The sequence below is a fragment of the Ictalurus furcatus genome, chromosome 14 (genome assembly GCF_023375685.1).
Source record: "Ictalurus furcatus strain D&B chromosome 14, Billie_1.0, whole genome shotgun sequence".
Classification (NCBI taxonomy): Eukaryota; Metazoa; Chordata; class Actinopteri; order Siluriformes; family Ictaluridae; genus Ictalurus; species Ictalurus furcatus.
This window is the reverse complement of record NC_071268.1, coordinates 7,016,475-7,034,828: the sequence shown is the minus strand read 5'-3', so window position 1 is coordinate 7,034,828 and position 18,354 is coordinate 7,016,475. Positions and strand designations below refer to the sequence as shown.

Below are 18,354 nucleotides of genomic sequence, written 5' to 3'. Positions count from 1 at the left end.
GATGAACCACATATGGGTGTGATGGTCAGGTGTCCACAAACTTTTGCCAATATAGTGTATGTAGTTAAATATTAGAAATATACTTGCAGGCTTTCAGACTAAAAAAGTTTTTGACTTTGCCTAACCCCTTAAACTCACAGCACCTGTCCAGGTCCAACCTTAAATTCAGCACTCTCGTGAATGCATACTTGTCTTTACTAAATAATTTATAGTAATTACTGAGGTATGATGCTTTAAAATGAATAGATTAATAATAAGCTTGACCTTTAATAATGGAGTTAAACTAAACAATAATGGCAGTAAATGTTCCCTTGACAGAAAATCAACTTTAGCCAATAGTCTTAGACCATGGGAATTCTCCATTAAAAAGGCATGGTAGTTTCAGGTTATGTATAATCATTTGAGAAGTGAAGTCATTTTGTGAGCACATAAACAATGTTTATTGCCCTGCAGAAGCTTTGTTTGAAGTTTTTTGGTTTAGAACAGGATCCTCACCAGTCTGGAGAAACCAGCCACCACTTTCTTCTGCTTCAGATTGGTCTCACCATCCAGATTGGCCGTTTCCATGTAACACACTCCATTAGGGTTGGACGTGTGCAGGAGCAAGATGTCTGCTGGGATGATCTCATTGGAGAGCACTTGGACAAAATCCCCCACCCGTACATCCTTCCATCTTTTCTCAACAAAGCTCCGCTGGCTCCTGGAAAAAGACAGACAGACACTCAGCTAGTGACCTGGAGCCCCATTGTGCATAAACCTGCTCTGAATTAAACTGTATGCCTGTGAGAGAGGTACACATTATATTTGAAACAAATATGCTTTCATTCAACCATAAAATTGTTTTTAATCTTGTTTACATGTTGAAAACCTGTCTGCCCCCCAGCCCACCACCCCTAGTCCAAAGACATGCATGGTAGGGTGATTGGCATGTCCAAGGTGTCCATAATGTAAGAATCGGTGTGTGAATGTGTGCGTGATTGTGTCCTGTGATGGACCTGCACCCCATCCAGGGTGTACCCCACCTTGTACCCCATGCTCCCTGGGATAGGCTCCAGGTTCCCTGTGACCCAGTAGGATAAGCGGTATAGAAAATGGATGGATGGATAGAGACACTACAGAATGCTAATTTGACTACAGAAGCATCAAATATGTTTATGCATGCCATGGTTGTTTCCTCTTATTATATTATTAGTTTTTAATTTAACATTTATTTAACACATTGAAGCAGCACAGTAATTATGACAAACAACATTCAACAAGTTTTTTAATAATTTGTTCAACATCATTGTCTAATATTAAACCCCAGTATTTAAATGATGACACTAATTTTATCAGTCTGCCCTGCAAGGTACAATTGGATGTAAAAATTTGGGCACCTTTGGCTACATTAAATATTATGTTGATATTTGAAGTGAAAAGACATAAACACAACTGCTACAGCAAACTATATTAAGAACAACATTGCATATGCATATGCATATGCATACAATTGTAAATATTTGAAGAATAGAAGTAAGATGCGTCACATTTTTAGAAAAAAATGTTATTAATTTTTAAATTAAAAAAATCATTTGGGACTAGTTTTAGATTGTTAAGATTTTGCTTTACTGTTTCAAATCCTTTTGCAGATAAAAAAAAATTGCAGAAAAATAGACGTGTCATTAGCAAATACATGCAAATCAGCATATGACACATTATTGGCAACATTACTAATATATAGTCATATAACAGAGGCCCCAAAATTGAACTCTGGAACCTCAGCTTCAACATTCATCATATCAGGGAAAAAAAATAAATCAGAAATATACACCAAGATCTGCTATTTCAATCATTACTAAACCAGCCCACAAGTCTTGTCAGGCAATCCAGTACTATGTCCCCTATACTTAATATCAAAGCAGTTGTATACAGATATGTATGAGTTTTAAGCATACTGAGACAGCATTTAAACAAGTCATAAACATTTCAGACAAAAAAAAACAAAAACACAATATCATTATTGTAACATTTTAGCTAAGTATTGCTTTTTAAGCTGTGAAAATTTGATGAAATTCTCAAATGTAATATTGAGTTTTTGGAAAGGTCTTGCTCCTCTAGTGCTTGGAGAATTTGTATTGGCCAATAAAATCACAAATACTGTAGGCTTACAAGAAGTGATTCAACGATAGCATTAAGGAAAAGGTTACGAGCAATGCCATTACATGTTTTTGGTCAGTGTGTACTTTCTTGAATAGAGTGAATTGCTGATTTAAATTATTTGAAACACATTGAAAAGAAAGTGCCAGCATGATGTTTAGTTATATACCGTGTAACTCATTTTAGTTTTATGTTATGTAACCATGTTTGTTTAATGCTGCTTTGTGGATTTTTTTTTTTTTTGCCCTATTTGTTCCTTTTACTTAGAAATCGTCTTGCCTAAGGACAGCAAAAGAAAATTATCCCTTTGGCTAAACCTGACATATTTACATCATAAATGCTGATGTTGATTAATGTGTATTGTCCCCAAGGCCATAACTAGCTATAAAGTCACTGAAGTCTGGACCTCGGTAGTTTCAAGAAGTTTTGTTTTTTATCGCCACTTGTCAGATTCAAAAGGAAACAGTGACGTCCTGATAATGCGGTGTCAGAATGTAGTCCACTAAAACTCAGCAGAGATGACTGATTTATCTTAGTGATGATCTCAGAGCACCCACAGACTTAATCGCCATATTATGTTTAGTTATGTTATGTTATCCTGTCTTATCTCATGAGATAAGATAACTCTTATCACATGAGACAATGCGTTACCAGACTTTTACTTTTCATTGACATCTGACCTAGCTATTATATAATTGAGATTAGCAGTTTATAAAATACAAACCACAATCTTTTTTTTTTGTTTTTTTTTTTCAAACTACTAACTCTGCTAGCCAAATATGTCTGCTAGTTGCAGTAACATTATTTGATCAGATTACAAGCTACTTATAAGCTACTTATAAGCAAACACTTAATGTTAATTCAGTTTTAAGTTCTATTGTGTAATCCTACTCCTAACATACTACTCACAGATAACATGCTGGCTTACGCTTAAGTGCATCTTATTAGTATTTGCTGTCTGTAATATCATGTGTTATGTTTGTAATTGTCTACTGCTGTGCCAAAACAATCTACAAGCATGCTACAAATTCATTATTAATTATGATATCGATGACACAGTATCATGTCATGCTATTCATAAATCAGCAGGTTACTTAAGCTGTCTTGTGAAACAAAATATGTAACTCAATCAGCAGTTGATCTAATACACATTTAGAGTTGTAATATATTAACTATGACACATTCCTGCAATGTGGACCTCACTAAAATTTTTGATCCCAGTCACAGCCACAATAAATAAATAAATAAATAAAGATAATTTAATGTGCTATCTGAATGCATTATGCTCTCTGATCTAATGAGAAGAAAAACATCTATTTCATTGCCTAATTCTTTTTCTTTTTTCTTTTTTTTCCTAGTGTGTTTGGGTCGTGCGAGTGCAAGTCTCATTATCAAAATAGGCACTATATTTAGACTGGAACAGGGTGGAGATATCCAAGGTTACAAAGATACAGTGCATTAACTTAATGTAAATTTCCACATCATCTTTTCAGCTAAGTGATGAGACTGATGAGAAAGACGCAAAACTTGAATGATGATAGGTTTCATCAGGCATGCAGCCCAACACGTAGGACGAGGAGGGTTGCGTTCTTGAGCAAGACACCTAAGGCATCCTAGAACAGCCGCTCCTAAAACCGAAAAGCCTGCCAGACAACAGACGCATATTTAACATACTGTTTTGTCATGTTTTTTTGTTAAAAGATATCCTCTCTTAGAAATTAAATAATTTGCTATGTAAACTCAGAGCCTGCAGGTATTTAAATGAACAGCGGAAGACTCATAGACAGATTCATGTTGTTCATTTGTAAGGATTTTAGCTATTTTTAGAGCAAATACATTTCTATGCTAAACCTATTTACAGCAAATTTTAGCTTACCAAGCGCTAAGCAACTGGAAATTTATGGAATAGGAGAGGTTCATTCTGTTATTATATAAGATTTGCAATTTGACACAAAAAGAAACTGCTTCAAGCAATGAAGACAAAGAATCAGACAAAGCAATCTGCAAAATCTAGCAAAAATGTAAACTTTTCTGCCAGGTCTGCATAACTGCTGGCTTTCTTAATTGAATTCACCCATAATCCTTATCTTTAATAAGACGTAATTAGTTTCTATTTTCTGTCTTCTGTCCTCATTTGTTTCAGACGTAGTTCAGTTGACAATCATTGTTACTTGTGATTTATAGCATTCATCCTTAGTTGTAAAGTTTGGAACGAACAACAATTAAAAATGAGTACTGACCAAGAAACTTGTAGCTAGTTCAAGCAGTGATAATGATCTCAAATTTATGTGTATTAAGTTTATATCATGTATGTTTCAGAATATAAATATACACTCAACAAGCACTTTAATAGGAACACTTATAGCCATGTTCATTCGTGCGATTATCCAATCAGAGATTATCCAAATCATTGTGCCAGCAGCTTTATGCATAGATAGGTCAAGAGCTTCAATTAATGTTTACAAAAATATGAACAGGCATCTGAGGCTACAGTGGGCACAAGTTCAGCTAAACTGGACAGTTGAAGTTCACCTGATCTTTCTCCAATCATCAACTGTACAGTTTGGTTGAGCCTGTGCCCACTGTACCCTCAGATTTCTGTTCTTGGCTGACAGGAGTAGAACCCGATTTAGTCTTCTGCTGTTGTATCCCATCCTAATCAATTTCGGCTTTCTGTCAATTCAAACTAGTCTGCCCATTCTGCTCTGATCTCTCTCCTCAACAACGCATTTGCACCTACATCAGCTGCTCACTGGATGTTTTTTGTTTTTCACACCAACTCTAGAGACTCCTGAAAATGTTCAGGAGATCAGCAGTTTCTGAAATTCTCAAACCAGCCTGTCTGACACTAACGACCATGCCACAGTCATAATCACTGAGATAACATTTTTTCCCCAATTCTGATGTTTGATGTGAAAATTAACTAAAAGCTCTTGACCTGTATCTGCATGATTTCATGCACTGCTCTGCTGCCACACGATAGGCTCATTGGATAATTACATGAATGATAAAGTGGCTCATGAGTTTATGAATGCAGTGTATTCATACTAATCAATTGATTTATAATGTCAAAAGTAAAAAAAAAACAAAAACAACAATAACAACCCACAACAAACAAACAAACAAACAAACAAACAGTATAGGACAATGTACAATAATATAGAGGTTGAAGAAAAAAATAAATAATATTCATTATGGTAAAAATATAAACCATAACAAGCTAACCAAAAGAATATTTATAAGTCTGTAATAAAAACAATATGTATGCATGATGAGTAAGGGTTCTTTTACTATATATTTTGCTATTGTTACGACATTCAACAGACAGTCACTTAGTAATATATAAGTATAAGATTTGGACTATAAAAATGACAAACAAGAAAGACGTGAAAGAAAGGAAAAAAATAAGAAGACATTAAATATATTTTTTAAAATACTATTAAAAATAAGACAATGAAATATTAAAGTCACAAAAAGCACAGGAACAATGTGCTCTGATTCTCCTCAACAATACTTTTATACAAAAGCATGAACAAGGTTCTTGACATCTTGGAATGTAACAAAAATGCTGAACTCATGATATATTTGATAGTTTCACATGTTATGTTTTGAACAAACTATCACTGATCCAAACAATAATACTGGCTAGACACTTTCTCCGGTTCAACACTATGTCGATTATCTGATGAGACAAATAATCCACATACCGACTTTATCCTCTGCAAAACTGCAGAAACGGATGCCATGTATTTTTACTTAGGACAGCTGTCATGTAGCAGAGAAGGAACTCTGAAGTACAGTCCCAGCAGCCACTGCACCTCACTACATCACGGTCACATGACCACCTGCACCTGAATCACGTTCTTGTTAACGAGCACTCATGTGTATATAGCCATAGTTTGCACTGCACTCCTGGTTTTACGTTTGTCTTTCTTTGTCGTTGTCTTTGTTGCTGTGTTTAGGTCTTTGGTTTATGTTTGGTCTTTGCCATCGTGTTTCGCCACAAGGTCTTTGTGTCTTTTGTGTTGTTGTTTTGGTCTTTATTAAACTTATTATCTGCACTTGCATCCATCTCCATCTCCAAATCGTGACAACAGCAATCGACCAAGTCTAGACTATATATTGTTTTCTTTTTATTTGTTATTAAGAATCAATTATTAAGAGATAGTATGTCACATTATTGTACAGTATGTGTGTGAACCATCAAAGTTGAACACATTTTTCAGAGAAAGAGGAGAACGTTCTTTAACAGATTTATGTAAAATGTGTGAATGTAACTAGATTTCCCACAGAAAATATTCTGCAAATAAGTTAAAAAAAACAAGTGTTAGCTAGATGACTTGCAAAAACATTTTGCCAGTCACATCAGGCAAAGAAAGACAACCGCTATAAACCGCTTATCACCGTTTTATACTGGACTTTTTTGTGTGTGTTTTTTATGTTTTGCAGTTGTTTTGAAAAAAAATTTTAGCCTCCAGCCAAAAAAGAATGCAATCCAGATGGGCTTTCTCTGAAATTTCAGAGTAACAGTTCAAACAACCGTACACACAACACCGACAGACTGGATTTACCTTCACATAAGAGCACATAACACCTGTGATGTCTTGTTTGTGCCATTTCTCTGGCCATTATGTGTGCACATCAGCAGGATGTTATCCATACAAAACCAGTTTAGAGCTGTACCGGAATGTCTACTGTAATTTTCCATGCACTTTATTATGTCATCAATAGTATCAGATGTAGCACTTAGGTCAAGATGAATAATTATTATTATCACAGTTACATGGCACTATCAAACTGATTTCTGAAGCCTTAAACCTGCTGCTTCAACACCTCTCTTACAGACTGAACCCAACTGCATGATTAGATGTGTGTGTTTATTTTTGTGATAAGAAATCCACCAGAAGAAGACACGTGATTGCAGGTTGATGATTCAGCTGTCTATTTCTTGCACTAGACTCTCAGTAGTGTGAAAATATGATTATTCTTTTATTTATGTATTTATTTTTTGTTAAAGAATCACTGGGGAAAAAACAAGCGGTAGAAATTACAGCAGTCTCAGGATGGTGTGTGAATCCTCAACAGTTTCTCAACCTCAGCTACATCACTCCAACTCCATCAAGTCTCAAATTGCATGGCAGTGTTTTTTTTTGTTGTTGTTGTTGTTTTTTTAAAATCTCACTTTTTATTGGTTGCTGCCAGTGATTTTTTTTTCTAATAAATTTAGTTTTCTTCTATTGTCCAATCTGATTTAAACCACCACAACCCAGGCCAGGCAGTTACTAAGGATGAATGAATGAACGGTGCAAATGCATTGCTCAGTGGCACACATTCTTAGTCCTAGTTTGTCCCATGAGCTTCACATCTAACCATCTGATCATCTGTTCATTTAGAATAACATAGTCATATTCAATTACATTCCTAATACTGTATATATGATATACTATATATTACGCATTATATAACTCTCTCATTTGGATTAATTAAGGATCACAGAACACGTTCATATTATTATTACCAGACAAACATCTTCCATTATGTTATATTACTCTTTTGTGTTCACTGACTCCACCGCATTCCATGTGGTTTAAACATGACAAACCTGTAAATAGCTGACTGGCATGATATAAAAATAGTCTGAGGCGGGGTATATAATATGTTTTTAGTACACAGTAAAATCCCTAGTGTTGAATTAACACCCAGAGTGTTTATTTGAGTCCAATGGACTTATATAAACACTATAGGATGTAAATTCAACACTGTGGGTGTTAAATCAACACTGGTAATTTTGCTGTGTAGTGTGGTAACAATTTACATGACTCAAAAGCATGACCCGAAACTTTTAGAGTATTCAGTGTAGCACAAGGATATTCACACAAACATGATATTGCACAACTGAGAATCAAGAATATATCACTTTTTGGCCAAGGATGTATACATTTTGTTTTGTTTTTACAATTAAATTGAACCTCAGCCAAAAATTTAAGGAAAACTCCACCTTGAAACATATTAAATATGTTCATATTGAAATATTTGTGAAGTGTTTAATGATTCTGGCAATAATTTGTTGGGTGGTGGTGTATTTTAACATTGCCATTAGAAGTTGTCACAAGGGGAGATTGTTAATGGTAGCGGATTTGCAATGGTGTTTATTAAAAGAAAACAAATCAACAATCTCAAACATTAGAGCTAACAATCAAGTTTCAGGTTTTAGCTCTTAAAAAAAACGGAAGGAGCTTCTTTACTCCCTCACCAATTTGGTTTTTATTTTTTAAAGAGGAATCCAATGTAGTTGTAGTAAAAATAGTAATTGCTGGTGTCAAAGTCACAGAATGCAATGCAGCAATACGATGTGCTATGTGCTGAGAGGATGAGCACAACGGTGTTGACCGTGGTATTAGCATGAAAGGTGAACTTATTGGGAGCTGATCTGTTTGTGCAGAGTGTAGAGATGAGGAGATGTGAGATCTGAACAGACTAAAGGAGTAAAGCGCCACTGCATCGCTCTTTTTATGTAGAGATAACGTGAGGGATAAAGCTACAATCACCATTGTGGGTAAAACTGACTTACATGTTGAAGGAGTTTAAACAACAACGAAAAAAAAAACTCAGCTAAGAATTTAATCATAAAATAAATCACATATTGATTCTAAATATTTATATGAGTTTTCTTTTAATGTGGTTGTTAGGTTGTTAATTCTATGGTAGTGCTTCTCATTTAGCATCTTTAATGACATTTTTATTTCCAGTGGAATGGCAACCAATGACAGATTTTAATGACTAAATATAAAATAACAACTTAGAGATGATCAGTGATGAAATGCATTATAGCCTCAACCAAGCATTTATATTTATTCAATATTGTATCTCTGTCCTAGAGACTCTAAACAATTCTGCACTTCAACATGACCCGATTTAGGCATGTTAGCACCAAAGATAGCACATAATAGCGGGCAGGAATTGGAGGTCTCTGTCTCTCTTCATCCAGCTCTGACTCCCAACTTATAACTGTGCCAGAATACCTACTATCATTTTCCACGATCTTTATTAGAATATTTTGGTGTCAACACTTAGGCCAATTGATGTTATCACAGTGCTGTGACACTATCAAGCAAATCTCTAAAGGCTTACAAATTGCTGCTTCAACACTTCACTTACAATCTTAACACAACTTTAAAAACAGACATTGAAAAAAATGCTTAGGAAATGTACCATTTTAAGGAAAAAACAAGGTAATTTTGAATTTGATGGCCGCAACATGTCTCAAAAAAGTTGGGACGGGGGCAACAAAAGGCTGGAAAAGTAATTGTTACTCAGTTAAAACATTTGATATGTTTTCTATGTTCTATTGTGAATAACGTATGGCTTTATGAGATTTGCAAATCATTGCATTCTGTTTGTGTTTATATTTTACACAGCACCCCAACGTTTTTGGAATGGGGTTGTAGATAGATATCATGATGGTAGGCCTTTGGTTGTCGGAAATATGTCCCACATTGTCCCACACAAACTTACTACTTGTGCTACATTTGGTCTGTTTGCATCTGGTCACCCTAGTGTGTGTGTGTGTGTGTGTGTGTGTGTGTGTGTGTGATTATGCCTGTGATAAGAATTCCTTCAAAAGGCGATGACAAGCAATTGCAGTTTGTGATGACTCAGCTGTCCATTTCTGGCACTTGGCTATAAGTAGATAAGAAGAAGTGTGAAAAGTAATAATATTTTCCGTTGCTGGCACTGGTTGTGAAGCAACACCTCTCATATTGTGTTTCACTGCACAGCTACACACAGAGACCTAAAGATCATTATAGCAGATTACACACTGTCAAATATTGAGCCTCATTTATCAAGCAGGATACAAACAAATGTATTCGTACACTGTAAAACCAGATAGTTAACTCAAAAAAATTTGAGGAAACTAATTACCTCAAATTTTTTCAGTTGATAAATCAATTTCTTTAAGCCAAATACACTTAAATATAACAAAAATTTAACTCAAACTTTGTAATTTAAAATTAATTTTTGTTATATTTAAGTGTATTTGGCTTGAAGAAATTGATTTATCAACTTGAAAATTTTGAGGTAATTAGTTTCCTTAAATTTTTTGAGTTAAATGAACTTATCCGGATTTACAGTGTATTTGTATTTACAGATTTGGAAATTTACACAAGAAATGTGGTAAAAAAATTAAAATAAAATAAAAAATCTTACATGAGCTGTGTACATTTTTACGTATATGGAGACTCACTAACTTCAGTGATCGGCTTCAAAATGTATATTTGGTGATGAGTTGCTGCAATTTTATGCACGGATTATACTGTCAAGTTTAAGTCACTTCCACATCACACACTGGAAAAACAGCCCAGGGTGGGGTAAATGCTGTAAATAGCACACTGAAGTAAAATGTTGCACATCCACATGACTCAGAGCTTTCAGAGAATCAACCATGACAGACAAAAGCCAATTCAGAACAAAAGAGAAAGTAAAACTAGTTGCCCAGTAGTGGAATAAACATGGACAGAATGTTAAATGAATAAATGTTAGTCATATAAAATTAACTTGTAACATCAACTAAGCTATTGCATATTCTCTACATGCACTGTTCTGTGGTAGGTATGTTAAAATTGTTAGGAATCGCTATATGTCTCAGCCACATTTATTCAAATGTAGTTTTCAGTCTTTTTTAAAAATAATCCAGTTCGCAATAACAACATTTCACAAATATCTTCATCCACAAAAAAAAAATATATTTGAAAACCCTCACATGAACATGCCAGTCTAGTGTTAGCCTGTCCAAGAGTGTGATAATTGAGCGGTAGAGAAGGTAAAATGTGGGAAGAAAAAAAACAGCAACATGGTCAAAAAGGATTCATAAGTGTGGACCGGGGCGCACGGTGGCTTAGTGGTTCGCACGTTCAACTCACACCTCCAGGGTTGGGGGTCCGATTCCCACCGTATCCCTGTGTGTGCGGAGTTTGCATGTTCTTCCCATGTTGTGGGGGTTTCCTCCGGGTACTCCGGTTTCTTCCCCCAGTCCAAAGACATGCATGGTAGGCTGATTGGCATGTCTAAAGTGTCCGTAGTGTATGAATGGGTGTGTGAGTGTGTATGTGATTGTGCCCTGCAATGGATTGGCACCCTGCCCAGGGTGTACCCCGCCTTGTGCCCGATGAACCCTGGGATAGGCTCCACATTCCCCCGTGACCCTGAAGAAGGATAAAGCGGTATAGAAGATGGATGGATGGATGGAAGTGTGGACCGAAGATGAGGTGGAATTCATGCTTAAGGTTAGACTTGAAGTCAAAGTCAACACGACCCGAGGCTTATCGGATATAAAAAATTAAATTTAGCATTATAAGAAATGACAGACTACAAAATAACCACCCATGATAAAAGGAGTCCTCGCACATTCATAACACACACTAAACAGCAGTGGGCATGCACAGGTTATCGTTGTCATGTCAGCATTTTCATCAACATACGTTTTAGCTGTCCACACCGCAACAGGGGGAAAAAAAGGGAGTTTTAAAATTTCTTTACCTTGCAAGGCCTTTTCTTTAAAAAGCTTTTGTGTAATACAAAATGGTGTTTTGATGCTTACAGGAGGCCAACTTAGTGATAAAAAAAAAACCCATATACGTCCGCCTTAGTGCGGACTATGCAATGTCATGCTTTCCAGCTGTGACATTTTGCTATAAGATGGAATTCACATTTGAAGGCAGGTCTTTGGGTAAATTATACAGTACACCACAACATCACAAATGCAGATATATGACAGTTCACTTTAGAGCCAAATGGTGAACAACATGATGAATATTACAAACAATGGCAAAATGCCAATGTCAAATATAGAAAAGATAAAAAAGCAGCCAAGGGTTCACACCAGAAGCAAAGTGGAGTCAGTACTACGTCTGCTGCGGCTTAATGCTACCGCCTGATCTCATGATTCAGTGGTTTAGTATGTAAAAATAAACCATGATGTGACAATTGCTACTGGAGTTCAGGGAAAATATGCCGAAGCTGATGCTTGAAAACACAGACCTTATAATCTCATGCTGTACAATTATTATGGTACATTTACCTTTAAGACCCACTTAAAGGTACACTGCCATTCAAAGTTTTGGACTCATCTGTCATATGGTTTATTTTATCATTTGATTCCTATACTATGTTGCTTTAGGTAGTGTATGTGTATCAGAAGTAGATTTTGGTTATTGACTTTCATTTTATATATTGAGGACAAAAGAAAGCAAATATGTCTGTCATGTACAGTATATTTTATTATAATATTATTATAATATTATTCTAGACACTGTACCACGTTCTGATTTATTTGTTCACATCTTTTCAGGGGTTAAACTGGGATTTTGGAAGTTGGAATGTTACTATATTTAATATACTTAATGGCTGCCAATAATGCGTGAAAAGTATGGTTCAATTGATGTAATATTAGTTTTTAAAATGATCATGAAAATGGGATTAAAGCAAGCTTTCAGTAACACTGACTCTGCCCTGAGTCAGGGTCAGGACATGGTCAAGTTTTCAGTATTCCTTTTTTTTTTTTTTAGTTATTATTATTTTTCTGGCAAAGATACAAGATAAAGTAAAACCTTTAAACAAGCAACATGAATACATACATGGTTTAGTTATAAAACACATTGCAAATATTCAGCCACCTTGGTCTTTTCCACGTGGAAGTGAAATGGACTGAAATGGATCATATGTCATGGATCTACATAAAAATAGTGCATAAAACGGAAACTTATTATATACTTATATATATAAATAAATGTAAAAAAAAATGTTTAAAAAAGGGGGGAAAAAAGGCTAACTTGTTATTGGAAATGTTTACCTCATTTCTGTGAAACCCAATTAGTTACTTATTTCTGGTTCAACCAGTTTGCCATCAGAAATCACATAATTAGTAAAGTGGAGTTCACAGGTTTGCAATTAAACTGTCACATGAGCTCAATATAAATACAGAACATTCCTGAAAGGTATGTTTGTTAGAGCTTGTTAGAGACCATACCTAAACAAACAACATCATGAAGACCAAGGAGGCATGGACAAAGAATATGGCACAGCTACATTACCACCACCACCATGTTTGACTGTGTCGGTGGTGTTATCTAACAAACTCTGAGGCTTTCCAGGAGCGACCGGTGTATTTATATTGAGATTCAAATGGCAAAATGGTTGCACCAAGCACAGAAGTGGGCATGAATACTTATGCAATCATATTTTTTTTTATTTGTGTATAATTTTGCACAGTATATTAATCCCCCCCCACCCCCCATATCAGTATGCACAGGTTGTATCACTACAAAATGTGGAAAAGTAAAAGTGGCGTGACTCATTACCAAGCCACTGTGAACGGCAGTCAAAAGTTTCTAGACCGGAAAAAATTAACCCCAGCTGGAACCTATTTCTTTCTGTGCCTAAAGTTGCACAGGATTAATATCAGTATAGAATAATTTCTGGAAGGTTTCTATAATGAGTCCACATTTTTGACAATTAGCAAAGTCAATTAATTAGGTATTCAGATATGGAATTCAAATGAAAACAAAAAAATGTTATCTGACCTGTCACATTTGCTTAACTGGATGATGTGTGCAATTATTTGGCCACTGTCCTCCTATAATGTGACTCCTGAAGGGTATATGACAAATCTATAATACCTGCATTGCCCCTGTGGGCACTAATGGTTTAGTGGTTAAGGTTATGGGCTATTGATCGAGAGGTCTCAGTGCCACCAAGCTGTCACTGTTAGGCTCCTAATCCCCTAATCAGATGTGCTGTGAAATGTTCAAACCTGTGCTCTGACCTCAACGTCAAATTTCACTATATTGTAACTTTGAGACTATGTGTAAAGGCAGTAGAGGATTGTGGACTCAATAGCCATCACTGTACTGAGGAAAAAAAGTGTTTTTAGGATGCTGAACAGTCCAGAAATGGAACTGACTCCCAAAACACAGTGATTAGTGATCTAAAGCCAAGCACGCTGCTGCTGAGGGTCTAATCACAGCTGGAAACTAGAGAAAATGTTCCAGGATCCAGAGAACACTAAAAACAGCATTTCTCCCACGAAATAACACCTTTTTTAAACCCCCCCGGGACAGGCCTGCCATGTCAGAACAGTACGTCACTATGCGGCTCCATGCTGGCTTAGGCCAGTTTGTGTGATCGTGTTTGTGTGGCCCACCTGGGATCCACCATATGAAAACACTCTGAGTGCCTGCAAAAGGAGCACAGCCTCAGAAAATACCCAGAAACACCAAAATGGATGTAGCAATGTATTTGGAGCATCTTTTAAAAATGGAGAAAAAATAAATATCCTGGGACGTACCTGTAACAAACATCCACCACTATTTTTATGCTCGCTCTCTCTCTCTCTCTCTCTCTCTCTCTCTCTCTCGCCATCATTCCCTCTTTCCCTTTCTCCTTTATACAGTATCTACTCTCTCTTTCATCTCTCTTTGCTGTATGCTGAATTACTCCCTAATTTTCACTGGCTATTCAGTCTTTTAAAAATAGATCTAAACAGCATTCCCTGTCTTCACTCTGATGCAACATTGTGATGAGGATTTCACTGGGACTCGCACCATGAAGATGTTGGATGCAAAGACATTGTCCTCGTCAAAAGAGGGGGAAAAAATCTCCCACACAAAATGTATTTCTAGGTCAAAAAATTCCATGGGGTTTTGAAACACACAGATGAAGTGAAGTGCACGTACACGCACGCACACACACACACATGCACACGCGCACACACACACACACACACACACACACACACAGGCCGAGAGAAGGAGAGAAAACTGAAATAGAGCCAGCGACAGAGAAAGATCTAGATTATTAAAAGCCTGTGTATGTTTATAAGAAAACCCACATTAAATTAAATTCATGCAAAAAGCAAGTAGAGTGAAATATTGAGCTGATGAACCTCTTTCTTATAAAATGAGTGATTAGAGGTAAAAGAGAGGTGCTTTGTACCTGCAATAGATGAGGCAGGGCATGCTGTTTAGCTGACGATCACTCTGGTAGCGTCTGAAATCCTCCCAAGCATCCTTTATGGCAGTCAAAGCCAGAATGACACAAATGGGAATGATGGCCACTTGTGGCTGGAAAGCGTTCACCACTGGGATAAAGTTTAGCACCGCCAAGCCCAAGAAATAAACATTGGCAACCCGGTGGAATTGTTCCAGCAGGTTCATAGGGATGAAGGTCCAGATGCTGTATTTTGTGGTCTTGACACCATTTCCTGCATAGTTCCTGTTGGGATGATCTTTTGCTTTCTGGTCCTCGTAAAGCAGGTTGGATACTAGCGTCCTCACTTTGCTGTCTCCATTTCCTCGTCCAGTCAAGAAGGCCCAGGCTGAAGCCAGACCACTAGTCCACGTCATGCTGTCTTAGATGTTTCAGGGCACAACCTACAGAAATGTTTGCCCTCATACAGAGACGTCTCCCATATCACTTGGACACGTTGCGCTGAGACTACTGACTTTCTGACTTAGAAGCAGAAAATAGCAGCAGAAGCGAGAATACCTCTGAACATACCTGTCAGACTCCCCTGACTGCTCAGGATGTTTTAGGCATCTGTCAGAGTCAAAGGAATGCTGTTGGAACAGCATACTACAGCCGTGTGTACAGACCAAATGTTCATACATTCCACTAACGTTTCTTACAAAATAGAACGACCTGAAATGTCAAGGTATAATCTTTGAACTATTCTATAACATGTCTATAGAATTGGACACATGGGAGTGATTTACTGCAGCAGGCTTGACACAAGAGTGACGTAAGAGTAATTCAAAGTGCAGAGCAGCGGTGCAAACATGCAGTCAAACTTGCTCTCAGTCCAAAAAGTTTCCAGTCACATACATGCCACTCATCATAGCTGCATGAGGTATAGACAACACCAGTTAGGTTAAACTATAAATAATTGCCATTGATACGATGAACAGGAATGAAGGTACAACTTAGCCTGACAGCCACCAAGGCGTGACACAAGACACGCCACATGCAGCCAATTATACAGCTAATGCATTAAAAATTGTTATTGCTGGCAAATTTCTGTGGTACAAGAGCAATAATGCACTTCAGGACATGTTGTTAGAGGAAAATAATCTGGTTCCTGCTAGTTTGTATTTTATCATCCCATTATGGATTATTTTCCTATAACAGCATGCTCATACAATTGTGAAAGGAAATACAATAATAAACGACAATTAAATGCAAAGCGTCCACTTAAAAAAAATAAAAAAATAGAAATCAGAAATTGCACAACAGTGTTTTTTGGTCTTAAATGAGGACCAAGAGGCAGCACTTCTGCAAAGATATCACAGCTGACCTAAGATATGTTGTCATTACCATATTTATCAGATGGGATTGATGGCCACATGCAGAATTAAGTCAAACATCAGTAAAGAAATGTTGCCTCCTAAACTAGAACAAAATGAAAAGTAAACATGAACTATTTCTTTTTGTGCAAAAATATATTTTAGCCCACTTAAACAACACAAAATCACATTTTTTTTTAACCAGTTTACATTCAAGTAAAGTGTCTACTTTCTGTTTCTATAGCATTAATGATGCCTTTAGTAAGTTCTGCCCATTTTAATGATGTTCATACATTGTGTGTGTTTAAAAATCTCCACAACTTTTAATATGCAACTGTGATGAAGCTGTAAATGAAACCAAAATGTATCAAAAGTATGTAAGTCAGTGAATACGTACTTACCCCCTTTACTGCATGGTGTTGCCATGTGGCAACAATTAATTTATCTACAATTTATTGATAGGCAATAATACAAAATATTTAGGCAAAATATTTAGGAAAATATTTATTTTCAATATTTAGGCAAAACTACTTAAATTGAAACACTATCTGAGATAAGTTAACATTTATTTCATTGTCATTTAAACAAGGTGATATATATTTTGAGTATTTTGTTCAATGGTAACATGTAATTGTTGCCATATGGCAACAACATGTGATAATGGAACTGTAGTATGTGCATTCAGAAGAGAAACAGGCCTACACAGCAGACAAAAAGACACTAGGCTTCTTTAATAGTATATTTACATTTTTTTCACATTCAAAGTAAGAAAATGCTTGTAATTTCAGACATTTTGCAATTGCACTTTATTTTCAAAATTTAGTTTCAAGTGAAAGAAATAATTAATCATTCAAGAGAAAGAATTAAACGGATATTTCACCCAAAACATATTTGGATTGAATTTCTGTAGGTATTTTGAGTGAGTAAATTCATCCACATACTTTTTACAACTGTGATTCCTTTCTAGAAGATATAACTTTTACATGCTTACTAGATGTCAAATAACTCTGCAATTTATAATCTGGAAAATGCAGTAACTGGAATTGTAATCTCATACATTTTGTGTTATTTTTGACTATATGACACTTTCCACCATTACACATTGTTGTCAACAATTTACCAACAACATTTTTCAAATATTGTTTTATTACTTGAACTAAATCAAGTAATAAAAATCCATGAAAACATTTTTAGATGTAAATGTAATAATTCATGAAGTAGAGGTTTAAGTAAGTAAGCAAGTAGGTATGTACATAAGTAAATACTTAATTATGTAAGTACATAAATATTAGCACATCAGTAGAATTATTTAAAGTTCAAGTGTTCAAGTGATTTTATTGTCATTTCAACCACATACAGCTGGTACAGTACACAGTGCAATGAAACAACGTTCCTCCAGGACCATGGTGCTACATAAAACAACACACTAACCACATGAGACACAGAACTAAATAAGGCCTACACATTTTTACATAAAGTGCACATGCAAACGTGTGCTAACAACACAGGACAGTACAGAAACTACTAAAACAGGACAATAGGCACAGTGATCAGTAGCACTGATCAGTACACAGTTTTAGTGTTGAAGTGTCACATATAACAGGTAGTGCAAAAGATAGGTACCAAAGAGTGACGATATAATTTAAAAATGGTATAAATGTAAACATAACATGCTATGACATAGTATTCAGCAGATTAGCTTATACTGAATATGGACATAGCAGTTATTGCAGTAGCGGCCAGGTAAAGAGTATAATAGTGACAAGAAATTAAATACGATGTATTTATAATACAGTAGCAGCAAAAATGCAGCAGAGTTTAGTTTAGAGAGTGTGGGTGTGTGTGTGTGTGTCAGTCCAGTCTCTGAGTATTGAGGAGTCTG

The 18,354-nt window shown here is 36.0% G+C and overlaps 1 protein-coding gene across 2 annotated transcripts in view; it reads right to left on the bottom strand.

The window, feature by feature from the left end:
• Positions 1–16,723, bottom strand: part of atp10b (ATPase phospholipid transporting 10B) — a 42,537-nt gene extending 25,814 nt beyond the window's left edge. For both annotated transcript variants that reach the window (XM_053641566.1, XM_053641567.1), the window contains exons 1-2: positions 15,127–16,723; positions 496–700 (exon numbers count right to left, since the gene is read on the bottom strand). In XM_053641566.1, coding sequence (XP_053497541.1) covers positions 496–700; positions 15,127–15,536 — 615 coding nt within the window. In that variant the 5' untranslated portion in view covers positions 15,537–16,723. The remainder of the gene's footprint in view (positions 1–495; positions 701–15,126) is intronic.
• Between the last annotated feature and the right edge of the window lie 1,631 nt (positions 16,724–18,354).